Genomic DNA, 16,732 nt, shown 5'->3' with positions numbered 1-16,732 from the left:
AGTCCCTCTGTCCAGCTGCACGGCTACATTCAAAAGCACAGACACTAACTCCCTGTGTAATCACTTGCCATCCTGAGAAATGACAGAGGGAGTAAAAAAAAAGAAAAAAGAAAAGGAAGAAATCAGGATGATAGACTTGATTTTGGGGACCCTGGAGACCCTAGATGAACAAATCTAGAAGGGAGACGCAAGTCAAGATTTAACAATGTTATCAGACAGCTGATTACTTTTCAGGAACTGATTCTTTTGCCAAGTTCACTCAATGTCCTTGAAAACTGCATGAAAAAAGTGACATTTAGGTGTGGCCTAATTTTTTTTTGCTATGTTGATGCTGTGAAAAAAAAAAACACACAGATGTCGCTTCCTGGAGTACACTGATGGTGCTCAGATGATTGCTCATCACTATCTCTCTCTGTAACTCTCCTCCTCCTTCCTCTATTGGTACTGCATTTGTGTTCACTATTCTCTCTCTTTCGCTCTCTCTCTCTCTCTCTCTCTCTGTCCTGTCTCCCCTCCCCCTTGTGTATGCACACACACACACATACACACACACACACACACACACACACACACACACACACACACACACACACACACACACACAGAGAAACTGATGTGAGTTCCCCTATCTGTCAGAGCCAGTTCCTCCATTTAAGATGCTGACTTGTTTATGTTGAAGAGGCGAGTGAATTACTTTTGTTAGACCTGCACTGTACTTCGAGGATCGTTTTGAAGCTTTTTTCCTCTTTAACATGCCTGCTCTGTAGCAGGGGGAGAGGCATGAAGTCTGTTTTGTTGCTGATTTGTGGCTGATAGACATCTTCAAATAGCAGAGAGAGAGATAGAGACAGGTTGACGTGCAGAGTGGTTAGAGAAGCTGCTTTTAGGCGTGGAGTTTAGTCGATGACTAGTAGGTGGGCAGCCTTCACCCCCAGCAGCTCTCTGTCTCGTGCCCAGTGTCGCTTCCCTGGGCACAGAAACACATAGAGGACACAGAGGAGGAGAAGGAGGAGGAGGAGGAGGAGGAGGAGGAGCAGGGTCAACCATGGAGCTGTAGAGACACGCTCAGATGCCCGTGGGAACACCAGTGGAGGAGGAGTGCCGCCGCGGAGAAGAGCTCTGCAATGAACAAGACCAAGAGGTAATTTTTTTTTTAAAGAAAAGAAGAGGGTGCAACAAAACTGAGAGTCTGCTGCTCAGACACGCTTGCAGTTCAGTTTCTCAGCAAGTGTAAGTCTAAGTATGTGTCAGCAGCGAGCGTTCTGTGTGCAGCAGAAATGTGTGAACCTTGAGGTTATATCTGAGATGCAGTGTGGTTTGTGCGAAAGCTATTGTCAAGCCGAAGAGAAATGAGGGCATTTACTTTTATTTTCCGCTTAGTGAGTGCGTATATGTGTGTGTGTGTGTGTGTGTGTGCGCGTGTGTGTGTGTGTGTGTGTGTGTGTGTGTGTGTGTGTGTGTGTGTGTGTGTGTGTGTGTGTGTGTGTGTGTGTGTGTGTGTGTGTGTGTGTGTGTGTCTCTTCTGCTGTTTATTTAAATCTAGCCAGAGTGCAAATGGAGACAGAGCGAGCTTTATGTGTGTATCAAAGCACAGGTAGCAGACACACACACACACACACACACACAAAAGTCACACACTGGCACACGGTCACAGCTAATGTGTTTGACCTGCATATCAGTGAAAAATATCAACTTCTCAAATTGTTTGTGTGTACTGCACACAAGCAAGCCCTGACATTCAACAGTTGTTACGTGCCTGTTGAGTTCTGCCTGCTCACCTTTCCATGGAAGTTTGTTCTGCTTTTTCCATTCTGTCCAGTAGTCTGAATTTACATGTCAGTCCAGGGATATTTATGTGTGTGTGTGTGTGTGTGTGTGTGTATGTGTGTGTGTGTGTGTGTGTGTGTGTGTGTGTGTGTGTGTGTGTGTGTGTGTGTGTGTGTGTGTGTGTGTGTGTGTGTGTGTGTGTGTGTGTGTGTGTGTGTGTATTTGAGCTTAGATACTGTTGAGAAACTATATGTTAGGTAGCTTTAATAGCCCTACATTGGTGCTGTTGTACTGCTGCAGTTGTGACCACAGCTCTTATTGCCTGGAATGAAAGGGTTGTGTTGAATATTAAAGTTAGAAATGACGTGTGATTGAGCTACCTGAGGTGGACTGAAAAAGTAGGTCACATTACTGTACATCCCCTACAGTGTTTAGCATTAACACACAGGGTGAGGATTAGGTTTTGTTAACACAAGAACAAGAAAATATCAAATACATTTTGTTACAATGAGACTTGAGGGCAAAAGAAAAGGAAATAATAATAATGTATCAGTCAAGAACAAAAAGAAGAAAAGGAGTGTGTGAGTTTTTAAAGATGTATTGATGCAAAAGGTGTGTGCAGTAGTTCAGGTGTGTTTTCCTTGCCTGTTCATTTATGGCCACATTTCAAACAGTTTAAACATCATCTCCCCACACAAAACAGATGAAGAGATTTGTGGACTGTTGCTGCAATTTCTCCAATGCTAACTACAATGGTTGGTACAGTGACTTCATGTTGGACCAAATGGATGAATGGCTCATTGCAGTAGATGCATCCCCTTGATGCAGAGGGGGGAACAAGAACGCAGGTTGTGAGAGGGGAAAGCGAGAGAAAAAGAGCAGCACACAAACAAGGCCTTCAAAGGGCCCTTGCTTCAATTAATCAATTAAGGGAAGAAAGAGAGGAATTTGCATATCCCCCCGCCAGTGTGAGAGCGAGAGAGGGAGGAGAGGGAGGGAAGGGGACTGGATCTGTAGCCAGGAGTCCTGACATGGATGGGAAAGAGAGTGAGAGGGGGATTTCCAAAGAAAAAAAAGGAGAAGCTGTTTCCTGAATGGCTTGAATAGAACAAGGATGAAGAAAGAGGAAAAAAGTGGGTGAAAAAAAGAAGGAGGTTTGGAAGAACTTCCTAAAACCAAATCAGTGATATGATGCTGTTAAATAAAGAGAAGTGTTGTTTATCAGATTCTTGGGAAAAGGTGAATTCAAATGTCCAAACAGTATCTAACTGTGCTCAAATTTGCATGGGAGTTCGCCGTTCTCTTGACTGTATTTACCAACAGGACTCCTCAGCTCATTACACAGAAAAGAGACCATTGACTGCTCGGCTGCCTATTACCTGCTCAGCACTCAGGGGGAAATTCCCTGACAAACGTCATGACATCAATAACATTTCCCCATCAGCACTTCTGTTTGTAGTAGCGACGATTGCGTCGCTCGGTCTGTCGAAGCCATCGCTTCGACAGACTGAGCTGGATTCACTCTGAGTCAAAGACAGAGATGACAAGTTGTAAAGGGCACTGAGATAAGAAAATCAAAGACAGTAAAGTTATATGATGTTGAAAGGATTACTTTATTCATCAGTTTGTTTATATTTAATAGGTCATGATCATTTAAGCCTTTATATTATAGTTCATAAGTCTTGCTATTTGCTTACACATTAGTTTGCACGTTATAAAATACAAAAACCTAAAAAGTATATAATGCATATATGAAGATATTCACACACTGTATATATAGTAAAGGACAACATTTTTTAAAAATAAAGCTAAATAAAGTCATTAATTAAAGCAAAAGTGGAAAAGCAGACACCTGTCCTTCTTAACTGAGAGGATTTGCTGCTTTCATATTTATATTACTGCAAAAAAACAATGATTTGAATATGTTACTGAGAGCTCTGGGAACATATTATGGCCATTTTAACAATTTATTGACATTTTATATTTTAATAAATGAATAGACCAGTTAATAGTGGAAATAGTCATTAGCTGAAGACTTGGAGTCATATATTAATTTGCACAAAGGTAGAGTTGAAGGAGCCCATTGAGGCCCAGTGGCTTCACTGGGCTCCTTCAACTGTTGTTGGGGACTGTATAATAATGTATAATTTATACATTATCATTAAAAAGAAAGTGTCTATTTGAGATTGCTAGGCATAAGCTAAACATATTACTGCTGTGAGATAAAAATCATATAGAAGGATATTAGAAGAACAGCCTTGTTTTTCCTCCAAGCTTGATTTAAAAAAAAAATGTAAACACTTTTTGATATTGTTTAATGGTTTCTGAAATGGAGATAGGATCATCAACTCACAGAGAGGTCCTATCCTCATTACAGAGTATCTAATGAAGGTACACACTGTGCTGTTTAGTGTTAGTGTTTGGGATTCAGTAGCCAGCTGGTGTAATGAGGCAGTGGCACAATCTGAATCCGGTCATGGCTGAGGGAGGAACGAGTAGTGCAATGACTGTGATGGCTGCATGGAACAGCTCGTCCAGGCAAGCAAGCAGCTGGTGGTATAAATACATCAGTGAACGTCACCCCGTACACCTGTATGAAACCGTGCATCCATGAGTGTCCGTTCATTTGTTGTACATAAAGCAAAAAACCCAACGATCTTGTGAGACTGGAGGGTGGATGCATGTGTATGTTGAGTAATACATTATTGTGTGTGTGTGTGTGTGTGTGTGTGTGTGTGTGTGTGTGTGTGTGTGTGTGTGTGTGTGTGTGTGTGTGTGTGTGTGTGTGTGCGTGCGTGCGTGCGTGCCTGTGAGTGTGTGTGTTTGTGCTGAGAATGAGAGTGGGCTGGGGAAATGAGCCGCGCATACAAACACAGGTTAAGAGAAGGGGATGTAGGTCTGGTCATTCAGGGAACTTCACCAATTCTCTGAACTCACAGTGTTTCCTGGTAATGTCATCATATGAGCTGAAATATAGAGGCCGACAAAGTTTCAGTGCATTACACGACACGCACTGCTTCTGTTGATACATGAGGACAAAAACTTGAAACCTGAAATTCTCAAGTAAAACACAGAATGACTGAAAACTTTTTGAAGGAGGTTGACACACTCATTAGGTTTCATTTACACTTTTATTTAAACTTTGGTGTCATTTAACAATTTGGCAGGAGGCCTGTGACTCAAACCTTTAAGTCTTCTGCAATCTAAAGCCAAGATACAAGTTTAAATCTAAAGAAGTATGAAAAGTCAGTCATTTACTTGTTATTGTGAAATACCATTAGACATTGCTAAACTGTTAAACTGAGCCCCTGATCTGAAGAGGAAGCATTAATTGCATCATGAAACAAGGGAGTCCCCTTTCAAAAATGTTTAAAACTAGCTCCACATTAAGACTGCACAATTATACACATAAAAGGCTTGTTTCCATCTGATTTTCATGAGCTCAAAATTCTTGTGTAGTTGCAAGTGGACCCAAATCAATCAAGTTTCACTGTAGGGTACCGCCAAAAGGTGTGATCTAACCAAACTCCTCACTGAACACAACTACTGTCAGCACTTTTCTACCCAAATTCCTTCTGTTTGCGGAGTAATATTGAAACCTAAAGTAGATATGATCAGCATTGACATTGTCCTACAGCTGTGGTCCCTTATAACAAAGTGATGTCCTCTTGACAGCCCTTCTCACAGGTTCAATTGGGGTGTGTCTGTGAGCTGTGATGAGTTCATCGTAAACCACAGAAACCTTATAAAAAAAAATATTAAAAAAATAAAGGGAGATTAACTATTTAGTGTTTTTCAACCACGAGAGGTAAAGATGGGGTGACAACACTGTATGTTCATAGCATTCATATTTTTCTATTTATAGATTTTTCTATTGACAGCAAGTGTTTGTCAGACAACTTCAAAAAAAACTTGCAAACAGGTTGCCCAGTTTTTACATGCTGTCCTTTCTTGCTGTTCAGAGTTTACAGGCAAGGTGTCAGATGGCAAAGTGAATACATATCAGAGGCTGTGAGTTAATTTCCTAAGGAAATCCTGAGAATTTCAATGGTTTGCACTTTAGAATTAGATGTGTGATGTATTGTTGCACTGACCTCATCCAAATGTGATGTAATATTGCGCTTGAATGAAAAGTAAAAGTATAATTTTCAGCCTAATTTTAAGATCTAAAGTGCTGTAGTAATGTAGCTACACCTTACAGTCACACAGTAAAACCATTTAATATACACAGCAATTTGTAAAAGGAGTTATAGTAGCCATGATAATTATAGTTATAATAATTGAATTAGATAAAATATTATAGATAGTCATTAACTAATTTAACTAATTTCCTTTGTAGCACTAAAATGACTTGAAAACAACACATGTGTGAGGTGTGAGAAAGGGAGGTTAGCACTTTTACCAAAGCAAAAAACATCAAATGTGCATAAACACTTCACATCAACACAGAGAGGTGAAATAGAGTACACCTGTTTATCGCAGGGTCAATGTTGTGCCTCTCTTGATCCTCAGGGGACCCCCCACACACACACACACACACACACACACACACACACACACACACACACACACACACACACACACACACACACACACACACACACACACACACACACACACACACACACACACACACACACACACACACACACACACACAGTGTGTCCAAATCTGTTTTTTGGACCGTTCTGCCACTATCTGTCTGCCAGGTGGCTTCAGGGCTACTAACACAGAAAGCAGTGCGTTTGTTTGCAGTTGTTCTGCCTGTGCATGATGGTTCAGACAGCTGCAGTGCTGTAGCACATCTTATCAGATGTGGGGAGCTGCATTTCCTCAGAGGTTGACCTGCACTACCTCACCACACTCTGCTCTACTTATTTCTAGTCTACTTATACTCCCTATTTGTGTGTGTGTGTGTGTGTGTGTGTGTGTGTGTGTGTGTGTGTGTGTGTGTGTGTGTGTGTGTGTGTGTGTGTGTGTGCGTGTCTGTCTGCCTGCCTGCCTCTCAGGAAACCCAACGTGGAGAGCTCTGGTGTGCTAAAGAGCAGAAAGCTGGTCCAGCGGAGGAGGAATACATGTCCCAGTCCTCAGGACATCAGCCGGGCCCTGCAGAGCCCCAGCTCTGCTCCCAGCGCCAGTGCTGCCAGTCTGGATGAGCTCATACATCGCTGCCTAAACTGCTTTGGTCAGTCCCCATCCCTACGTGTTTACATGTGTACCCAAAGTTTGTCATGTGTCTTTATTATCGAACATAGGTTATATAAAAGAGGGATGCGCGAGACTGAAAAGGGGGAATCCAGGGTGAGAGAGACAGACAGACAGTGAGGGAGGGAGGGAGACAAAGGGCAGTCTCATACAATCAAGCTTTGTTCTGTTTGACTGCAGAGACCATCCAGCTATTCCCATGCACTGTTTAACCATACCAATATCTCTCCTCTGTCTGTCTCTCTTTCAGTGGCCTATTTCTCTCTTCATCAGTCAGTTCAACTAAATGGATACCACTAGAAGTGTATAGCCTAGCATAGGTTATTGGCTGGTTTTGAGATATTCAATTGTGAGAATCCAGTGAGAGACATTTACCAAGACCTAGTAGCAGTTATGTCCCATTATGATAAAAAGTATATATGAGGTAAATTAGAAGGCTACAGTCACCTAATATATCTCATACAAAGGGGAAATGGCAAACACACTCAAGGAAAGTTGTCAGTCTTAAAATCCACCTGAGCTGCATATCTTTGGGTTTGACAGTAGAAAACAACTATGAAGATTTAAGCTCATGCATGCAGGCTCACTGAATGAAATAATCTTTAATGTACTGAACTGAATGCCACCGTGCACCCAAGAGTTTGTGTTATTGTTATTTTTAACTGCAATAATCCTCCCTTGTGTTTGCAGATTTAGAGGGGAAGCATTCCAGCCCCAGAGGGTCCCAGCTGGTCCACATGACCCTGATGATGCACAGTTGGGTCGTGCCATCTCAGACGTTCGCCCAGAAACTTCTCACTCTATATCCTCCACTGTCGCCCAGCGCTGTACTCCGGTTCCACCGGTGTACTGCTCACAATCACGTGACCAAATTCATTAATCAGATCAGGAAACAGGCATGGCTTTGTTTTCTGTTTTTTCATTCCTTGTCAGCAAAGCAGATTTGAGGTATATACCCCTGCTGGTGTTTAGTGTAACACTGGGCCATATCTGCACAGTGTGTTCAGATCCTTGACTCTTTCTCCCACCTATAAGGATTGTCCCTCGGATAGGAGAGGACTGAGACGGGCACAGATCTGCCATCTTGTCAGGTGAGTAAGGGCAACAGGGGCCTTAGCGTATTGTATGATGACGATGAGTGTGACAGAACTGGTTGTCCTGCTTTTTTTTGCGAGTAGTAAACATATTTTATGTCTTGCTTCGTGGCAAGGCAGTGGATCAGCCAGTTCCCAGCGGTATTTGAGGCAGACCCCCTCCTTGAGCAGACCATGGGGGACCTGTGGGCACTGGTCCGGTCAGACAGAGAGGAGACGCACTCGCAGCTCATCGACACCTCCTGTCTGTGAGTCTTGTTCTGATGTTTATTCACCATCATGCCCTGGAGGATTTGTAGTTTGCTTATTTGACCACAACACCAAAAAGTCTTTCTATAAATAGAAAACCGTCTATTTCTGTCGCTTGGCTTTTCTTTTCCTAGAAACCCTCATGCAAACATATCCCAGGCACCCTCGCCCTCTGTGAAGAAGAGGAAGGTGTCTTTGATCTTCGACCACATGGAGCCAGATGAGATGGCTGAGCATCTCAGCTACCTGGAGTTCAAGAACTTCTGTACCGTTTCAGTGAGTTCAGAGAGCAGCTTCTCAGTATTTGCCGTGCTGTGTTTAATGAGGCCTCATCACGTTGCCATGACTTGCAGTGATGTTGCTGCTCACAAAACAAAGACTCAACAGGTGAAAGTGTATAACATGAATATTAAATAACACATTCAATTGAGTAATCACCAATTAAATTGCTAAATATGTTGCTGATGGCTGATTAAGACAGATAATTGTATCAACAACCCAAGAAAACATCATTTTACAGCTAAGCAGAGGCAATCCTTTTTTCTCTGCATGTTGAAGCATATTTGAAAGGTGTATAAAACTTGACTCTAATGCACTGGTGTTTTTGTTTCTCATTGGGTTTCATGCAATACAAAGACAGTTTTGCATGAGTCAATATGAAACAACAGGGGTGTGACAGTATCAAACACACTCCAATAGTGTCACGCCACATGTTAGGGCCGCGCCTTCCTATGACTTAACTTTTAGCAAGTTCAAGCATTTCATCAGCAAGATCAAATGGACAGTTTACTCAATTAACATTTATATCTCTACACTCAAACACCGTACAAAGAAAGTGGTAACACAAATTCCCTTTTATTATGAGGTCAGGTGAGATATTTATTCCATGGCCTCTTGCTGTTGAGTGTGTGGTAATAATAAAACACGGTTTTGGGAGTCAAAATGAGTTCATCACTCCAAGTCATGAATACAAGGGAGGAAACAACGCCACAGATGTTGGAGATAAAAGTTTAGAGTAAAAGTTTAGGATGCAGCTTTTAAAGCCTGCTTGAACAGCTTGAGTGAAAGTGGTGCTAAACTGCAGCCACCTGCTGACCGCTGCTGTCTGATTGGCCAGTTCCTGGACTACCGCAGCTACGTGGTGCGAGGCTCAGTGAGAGACAACCCTGCTCTGGAGCGCTCAGTCATGATGTGTAACGGAGTCTCCCAGTGGGTCCAGCTGATGATCCTCAGCAGACACACGGCCCAGCAGAGAGCGCAGGTCTTCACCAAGTTCATTCATGTGGCTCAGGTAAAAACTGACTGAATGATGAAAAACATCACAAAAACTGGAGTATCAGAGAGATTTTCGTTTAGCTGCTAAGAGCTTAACTGTTTGGGTTTCTTTTTTAAATTACTTTATGTGCTCCTTCATTTACTCTTGTGCTTATTCCTTGACAGAAACTTCGAGCTCTGCAAAACTTTAACACTCTAATGGCGGTAACTGGAGGCCTCTGTCACAGCTCAATCTCCCGCCTAAAAGACACAGCAAACCTGCTGACACCTGACATCACTAAGGTACGTTCAAGATCACACATCAACTATGAGTCAGCCTGTTGCTGACTGATCCTCACCACAAGGATGGTGATGAGAGAACGTTGCTTTCTTGAATCATCCTCCTCCCTGAATTTTGATATTTATGACCTCTGTGTCAAATTTATCAGTGCTGACTTTTTAACCAAGACCACTTTTTGTTACTTCCATCTGTCTGTCATGATATATCTCAGTTTAGTGAGATTTGGTGGCAGATATGACCTATAACTATTAACCTAAAAAAAATACCAGTTTGTGTGCAGATCCCAGATATCAATTTAACTTTAATGAAGTTTTTGTCTTATCCTTCATTCTCTCATTTTAGTTGTATGAGTTGAACAAATATCACTCTTCCCTTTCTTAAAAGAAATCATTTAATATATGGTTTGATGGAAAGCCATTGGTTGTATTACAAACAGTTGATGCTACATTGAAGAGGGTTTTATAAAATGGCATTTATTACTGTGCTCTTAAACCACTGAGATGTGTATAAAGTTTGAGCATAATTCAAATGATCTTGTTTAAAGGCACAAACAAGAAATACTTAGTTAGTTTTATATGTGTCTCAAAATGATGAAACAAGATCAAATTGTCATTAATTAAGAATTAAGAATATTGTTTGGACCAAATGTTCTTGTATGATGACTTCAATTTGTTTATCAGATCTTTTTATGGTTACATTAAAGCCAAACTAACAGAGACTCATATATCATCACTCTCCTGCTCTCTGTCAGGCCCTGAGCGAGATGACAGAGCTTCTCTCCTCGAGGAGCAACTACAGCAACTACCGGCGGGTTTACATCGAGTGCAGCGGCTTCAAAGTGCCCATCCTGGGTGTGCATCTGAAAGATCTGATCTCGCTGAACGAGGCCCTGCCAGACTACTTAGACGAGGACAAGATCAACCTGGGCAAGCTGCAACACCTGTACAGCAACATCAACGACCTGCTGGCCATTCACAGCTGCACACCACCGTTCGAGGCCAACAAAGACCTTCTGCACCTGCTCACGGTATGAGACAGAAACAAGGAGATGAGTTTTAAGGATTCAGATGAGAAGAGTCAACGAGGAACATCTTAAGTTATGTTCTTTTAATGCTTCAGCTCTCTCTAGATCTATACTACACTGAGGATGAGATATATGAACTTTCATACGCCAAGGAACCCAAAAATCCCAAGATCCAGGTCAGTAGATCTTCAGCTTCACACTTGTTTTAACCTCTTTTTTTTTCGCAAGAGGAGGGAAATTGCTGTATTTTCTGTGGGTGTAACATTTTTGAAAATAAAGCAGAGACTAGGTGCTATAGTACATCAAAGTCAACCACATCAAAGCGCTGTACGTTAAGGGAAGCGTGTTATGTGGTGGGTGTGCTCTTTTTTCCCCCATTGTTTCTCACATGTGCAGTGTGTGCATTTATTGGTCCACAGCCTGTAGCACCAGTTAAGTCACCCGTAGTGGCTGAGTGGGGTTCGGGGGTCACACCTCGGCTCGACCCCGACACCATATCCAAACACGTCAAACAGATGGTGGATGTGAGTATGTGACTCTGCAACAACCTCCTGTCTTTCACTTCCTTTTACTTGGTGGACTAAAGCAGAACTAACCAACAGCTCCTTGACAAGTGCAACTAAAACTCTTTTTTTTTTTGTTTTTTGATTGCTCTGTTGCCCCCTGCAGTCCATAATGAAAAACTACGACCAGAACCAGGACGGCTACATTTCACTGGAAGATTTTGAGAAAATAGCAGCCAACTTCCCCTTTTCCTTCTGCACTCACGAAACTGACAGGTGAGGAAGCTGCAACACGCATACAGGCCTCTCATCATGACGTGGCTGCAAAAGCAGATTAAACACGAGACAATTGTTGAATGGTCTTACTCATTTTTTGTGGTGCACTTTGGAACATTTTTTTGCCCAGGCAGGGACAAATCAGCCGTGAAGAAATCACCTCTTACTTTATGCGGGGAATGTCTATATGTGCTAAGCTGGGCTACAACTTCCATGACGCGCATAACTTCCATGAAACCACCTATAAACGGCCCACTTTCTGTGACACTTGTGGAGGCTTTGTGAGTATCCACTGTTCCCATTTTTGGTTATATATATATTAAGTGGCCAATCAAACTCTAATATCACATATATATCATATCATATCATATCTGCCCTCTTCTAGCTATGGGGAGTCATCAAACAAGGCTATCACTGTAAAGGTAAGATTATAAAGACAAACATTAAAGGTTCAACGGCAAGTTCTATATAAAATAAAAGGGGTTAAAGGGTCAGTTCACCCAAATTACAAAAAGAACATATTTTCTCAGTAACCTCGAGTTGGTATCTTAACCTGAGGCACCAGATGGTAGAGGCACATTCAAAAAATACCTGGCAGGTGACTGGATTCAAAATCTGTCCATTACCTTGTGACGCAGTTGGATTTGGGAGACCACAAGATAACGCAAGAATCTTCATAAGACGCTGATATGTCAGAATCACCGGTGGTTCAGACGTAATTGCTTAACTTGAAGCCTGACATGATGGATCTTGCAAGGTCATGATCTCACGAATCAAGCTGCCTTGCAAAGCAAATCTGATTTGGCCTTGCAGATCATTTTGGTCCAGATTTAGAGATATCAGTCAATTCAATTCAATTTAATTCAATGCCTTTACTGTCATTGCACAGCAGTACAACATAATTGTGTGTCCCAAGTGGCTAATAATACATAAAAACAGCAAGATACAACGAGACCCGTAAAAGACACTGTCGATAAAAAAAGAGAGAGAGTATAAAAAATAGCAGTGTCTTCTGCTGCCACCCACCATTGAAGTGAAACTTGTGTGGTTTGTGGTGCTCAGAACATGGAAATATTAGATTTTAAAAATTCAAAAGTAGTATGTCATTTTAGAAACAACGTGCTGTCTACTTTCATATTTATTTATTTATCTTTGTAAAAATTATACTAACTTCCACATCAATGTTAGCTGATTAATATTATTTGATGTACTGTTGTTGTTGATTATGTTTGTCTAGTAAGGCGTCCTTGAGTGCTTTGAAAGGCGCCTTTAAATAAAATGCATAATTATTATTATTATTATTATTATTATTATTACTTTGGATAATCTACAGTTTGTTTGTAATTTGAGTCAACTGATCCTTTAAATGGTAACGCTGAAGTTGACGTTTCAACATTTTCTCTCTTTTCTGTCTCTAAGACTGTGGCATGAACTGTCACAGGCACTGTAGGGATCTAGTGGGAATGGAGTGCTTGAAGAAACACAAAAACACAACCGGGTCCTGCCCGTGCACCCCTGCGCCCGAGTCAAGAAGCAAGAACAGTTGGAGTACGTCATTTTCCCTTTTTTTCCCCAATCTATGAAAACAACATTGAACCCAGTGAACTTATGTCTTTTATATTCCCCCGTCAGGTTCAGAGGATGAGACCTTTGTTTTCCCCCAAAGTAACGAGTCAGAACACAACAAGGGCACTTCCATTTGGAAAAATTACACCGATGACTCAACGCTGTCGCACCGCTCCACTCAGACAGATCCTGGAGTATGGACACCTGAGAAAAAGGACAAGAGGGGATACATCCACAACTCTCTTGTACACTCATCCCCAGAAAGAAGGGTGAGACACAGCGTTAATATAATACCTACAATTTGATCATACAGTAGGACGGGGTTTGTTAATCTGATTTTTAGGTTATTAACCCTCATATTCTGACCCACAGATTATTCATTAAAACCTCATCAGTCACATACATGAATGAGTGATTAATCCTCAATGAAGCTTTCAAAGAGCAGAGTTAATTCTTTAGTTTTTATGCTTTTTGTTTACAGAGAAAAAAAAAGTTACAATCACACCATAAAATAGTCCTATGTTAAATTAACCAGGAGAACATCATGATTTGATTTAATTATATTAAATATAATAATTCATTTAATTATTTTCTATGAAATGTTCTATGAATTACAAATGACCACAATATACTGTAATAATTTGAATCTGTACTGTAAATATTGTTATTGATTTACTTTAACTAATAGCTATATTAATTAAATGTTATTATGTTTTATCACTTGGTAACACATCATCACATTATTTAAAAAATGTTTCATCACTATGTAGCAAGATGTATCAAATGAAAAAAATACAATAAATAAAGTATTCAAGAATTTATATTAAATATGGAGAATGCAACAATATTTTGAAAGGTAATTTTTGAATAAATATGGGTCAGACAGTCTACAAAAATGTGTATCAGCTGCACAATTTTTTAAAAGTTGAAATATTTCCATTCTTTGTATATTTTGGTTCACAATAGTAATGAGTAATTTTATCAAATGAACAAATATATGCCAGTCTAAATATCCTGATTAACTTAATGAGAGATCCTGTTCCTCACTTTGGTTAAACACCTTCAGCTGCTGCTACAGGAGCTAATAAATAATCAGTCAATCAACAATATTATACGCCAGGAGTATAATCTTACTACTATGGTTTCTCCTTACTATAATGTAGTATTTTCACATAGTTGTTGAGGACATATTAAAATAAATAGTTCCAATCTCCCGAAAGTACTATGGTGTAGCCAGTTTTGGAAAGTCAAGATTCACCTTGTAGATTATTTTTGCTGTCATGACTCAACCAACTCAAGCCACTACATATATTATCTTTTAATGATTAAGGTATCTTTCAAGTTATTCTAATCGCAAATTGTCAAATTTTTGCCTGTCAGAAACTATCAGGACTATTTTATATTATTACAACTATGTTTCACTATATTGTCATTCATTATGTTTATGCATCACTTTCCACTTATAGGTCTTGAGGTCTTAATGTTTCCAATTTTTACTATAATTGGGGGTTTTTGGTTTTTTTTTTTAATTCTATGTTTTTATGCTTCCAGTTATTACTGTTAAATGTTTGTTTTTATGTAAAGCACATTGAGTTGCCCCCTGGGTATGAAATGTGCTATATAAATAAAGCTGCCTTGCTTTACCTTATAGGTGCCCACAGGAGGAGTTATATTAATAAGCACTTATATCTGCTTATAACTACATTTTAATAGAGCTTTATCATGGTTGTAGAAAGCCAATAATTTTGTATATAGTGAGTTTTTATAGGACATATAAATATAAATCTGCATATAAATCTAAGTTCAAGTGTGATGATAATTTTGGAGATTTTTAGGTAAAACGAAACTTCATGAAAGCTTTTCTTACTAGAAACTGAAAGGGGAGGGAGGGGAGGTTTCCCACAATATAAAGGAGCAGTTTTTCTCGATGATAAATGTGTCTCCTGTGTTACAGGTCAACACGCTGCCACACAGAGCTCGAGGCTGCTCCATGCCTGTGCCTGTTTCCTTCCTGCAGGAGAAGATGGAGGAGCTGCATCTCTACAAAGACAAGAGCAGAGAGCCAGACTGACCCCAATATCACATTAAGAAGCCCCCCCCCCCTCCACTTCCCCCCTCAACCCCCCACAGACAATGGACAAAATATCCAGATACCACCATGTTTCTGACCAAGATATGTCAGACTGGTGTTGAACTGATGAGGTCTTCTGGACATTCACTTTTTGAACGCCAGCAATGATTTAACGGACTCCTTCGTGTTTCAAGTATGGTCGTGTCACGTTTTTTGATTTTATTTTTTTGTCAGCCTTATTAATCGGACGTGTTATTTAGGCTTCAAACATCGGATTTCCTACCGTAATTTATGTACACCTCATTTGTCTCTAGAGCAAGTGCCTTTGGTTCTCTGGTGCTAAGATCCTTCACAACCTCAAAACCCTGTCGTTTATTTTGTCAACGACCTACAGAAGATGTAGGCATAAGGATTTCCTGATCTTAAATATACACATATATAATAAATTATCCAGGGTAGGAAATTAACACTAACCACCTCCAAAAAAATATTGATAACTTTGCCAGCTATATTTTAAAACTCTGCTCACAAATTTGGGAACCAGCGTAAAATTGTAATTTGTTTGGCTTAGAAATGGATGATATGATGTTATGTTATATACAGTATGCACCATTTTTCAAGAAGTAGATATTACTATACAATTTATAAGGGATCTGTGCCTTTAATATCTCTTGTTGTATTAAGCAATGACAATGTTGCAAAACATTGAGCACGGCTTCTTTGTTGCAATATTGGATTTACTGGAATTTTCCATTTATGTGATGAGCTACCTTAAATTGTGAAGAATTTAATTAGGCCTTTACTTTCAATTCATTTCCAGGAACAATTATTAAGCCTAAATCACTGATCTCTTCTTTGGCTGGTCAAGTTAAATTCATCTACCACTGTGACTCACAGTGAAAACAGTTTATTTCCTGCCCTGACAACATTTTTGACTTGTAAATGTTTCCAAAAGTTCACTCACGGTTCAGCAGGACTGCACTGAAACTGTACTTATGCTCCAAAATTGGCAATTATTTTTTAGAAAACATGTTTTTGTGTTGTTGTTGTTGTTTTTTCTTTGTCCACGATTTCAATCTAGTTTTTACAAAAAAGAAGAAGAGAGAAATACACCAACAGTGACAAATCATTAAGTATGTGTTGTGTTTGACTTTACTCAAAGGCAGAAAAAAAAGGGACCATATTAACATTTTCAGGCGTATACAATTGCATTTATTGTATAAAGACATGAAGACAGACAGCTTAGGGTAACTGGTCATTATCAGATTTTCATTTTTAGGTAGAAAAAAAATGGGTTCAACAGAACAGGATTTTAACTACTGGACTTTATGAACATCAATCACAAGGGGGATTTAAAAAACAAAAACAAAACCCTGCACGTACAACTACTCAACAAGAGTGGCAAAATATTCTGCTCAATCA

At 40.1% G+C, this 16,732-nt stretch overlaps 1 protein-coding gene across 1 annotated transcript; it reads left to right on the top strand.

Moving 5' to 3' along the window:
• The first annotated feature begins 672 nt into the window (after positions 1–672).
• rasgrp4 (RAS guanyl releasing protein 4) lies at positions 673–16,439 on the top strand. The gene is made up of 17 exons (XM_062419807.1): positions 673–1,141; positions 6,777–6,952; positions 7,663–7,774; positions 8,001–8,063; positions 8,183–8,314; positions 8,450–8,591; positions 9,433–9,606; positions 9,756–9,872; positions 10,622–10,897; positions 10,990–11,070; positions 11,314–11,418; positions 11,564–11,673; positions 11,804–11,954; positions 12,059–12,095; positions 13,093–13,221; positions 13,306–13,508; positions 15,194–16,439. The coding sequence occupies exons 1-17, from the start codon at positions 1,125–1,127 to the stop codon at positions 15,308–15,310; spliced, it is 2,142 nt and encodes a 713-aa protein (XP_062275791.1). The 5' UTR covers positions 673–1,124; the 3' UTR covers positions 15,311–16,439.
• Positions 16,440–16,732: the final 293 nt, after the last annotated feature.

This window comes from Scomber scombrus, chromosome 5, assembly GCF_963691925.1.
Source record: "Scomber scombrus chromosome 5, fScoSco1.1, whole genome shotgun sequence".
Classification (NCBI taxonomy): Eukaryota; Metazoa; Chordata; class Actinopteri; order Scombriformes; family Scombridae; genus Scomber; species Scomber scombrus.
This window is presented reverse-complemented; position numbering and strand designations above follow the sequence as displayed.

Bases quoted from the DNA above. Each gene is read 5' to 3' on its own strand.
- rasgrp4 (XM_062419807.1), top strand. The intron at 8,315-8,449 runs GTGAGTCTTGTT...TTCTTTTCCTAG, and splicing joins CTCATCGACACCTCCTGTCT to AAACCCTCATGCAAACATAT. The intron at 11,071-11,313 runs GTCAGTAGATCT...ATTGGTCCACAG, and splicing joins CCAAAAATCCCAAGATCCAG to CCTGTAGCACCAGTTAAGTC.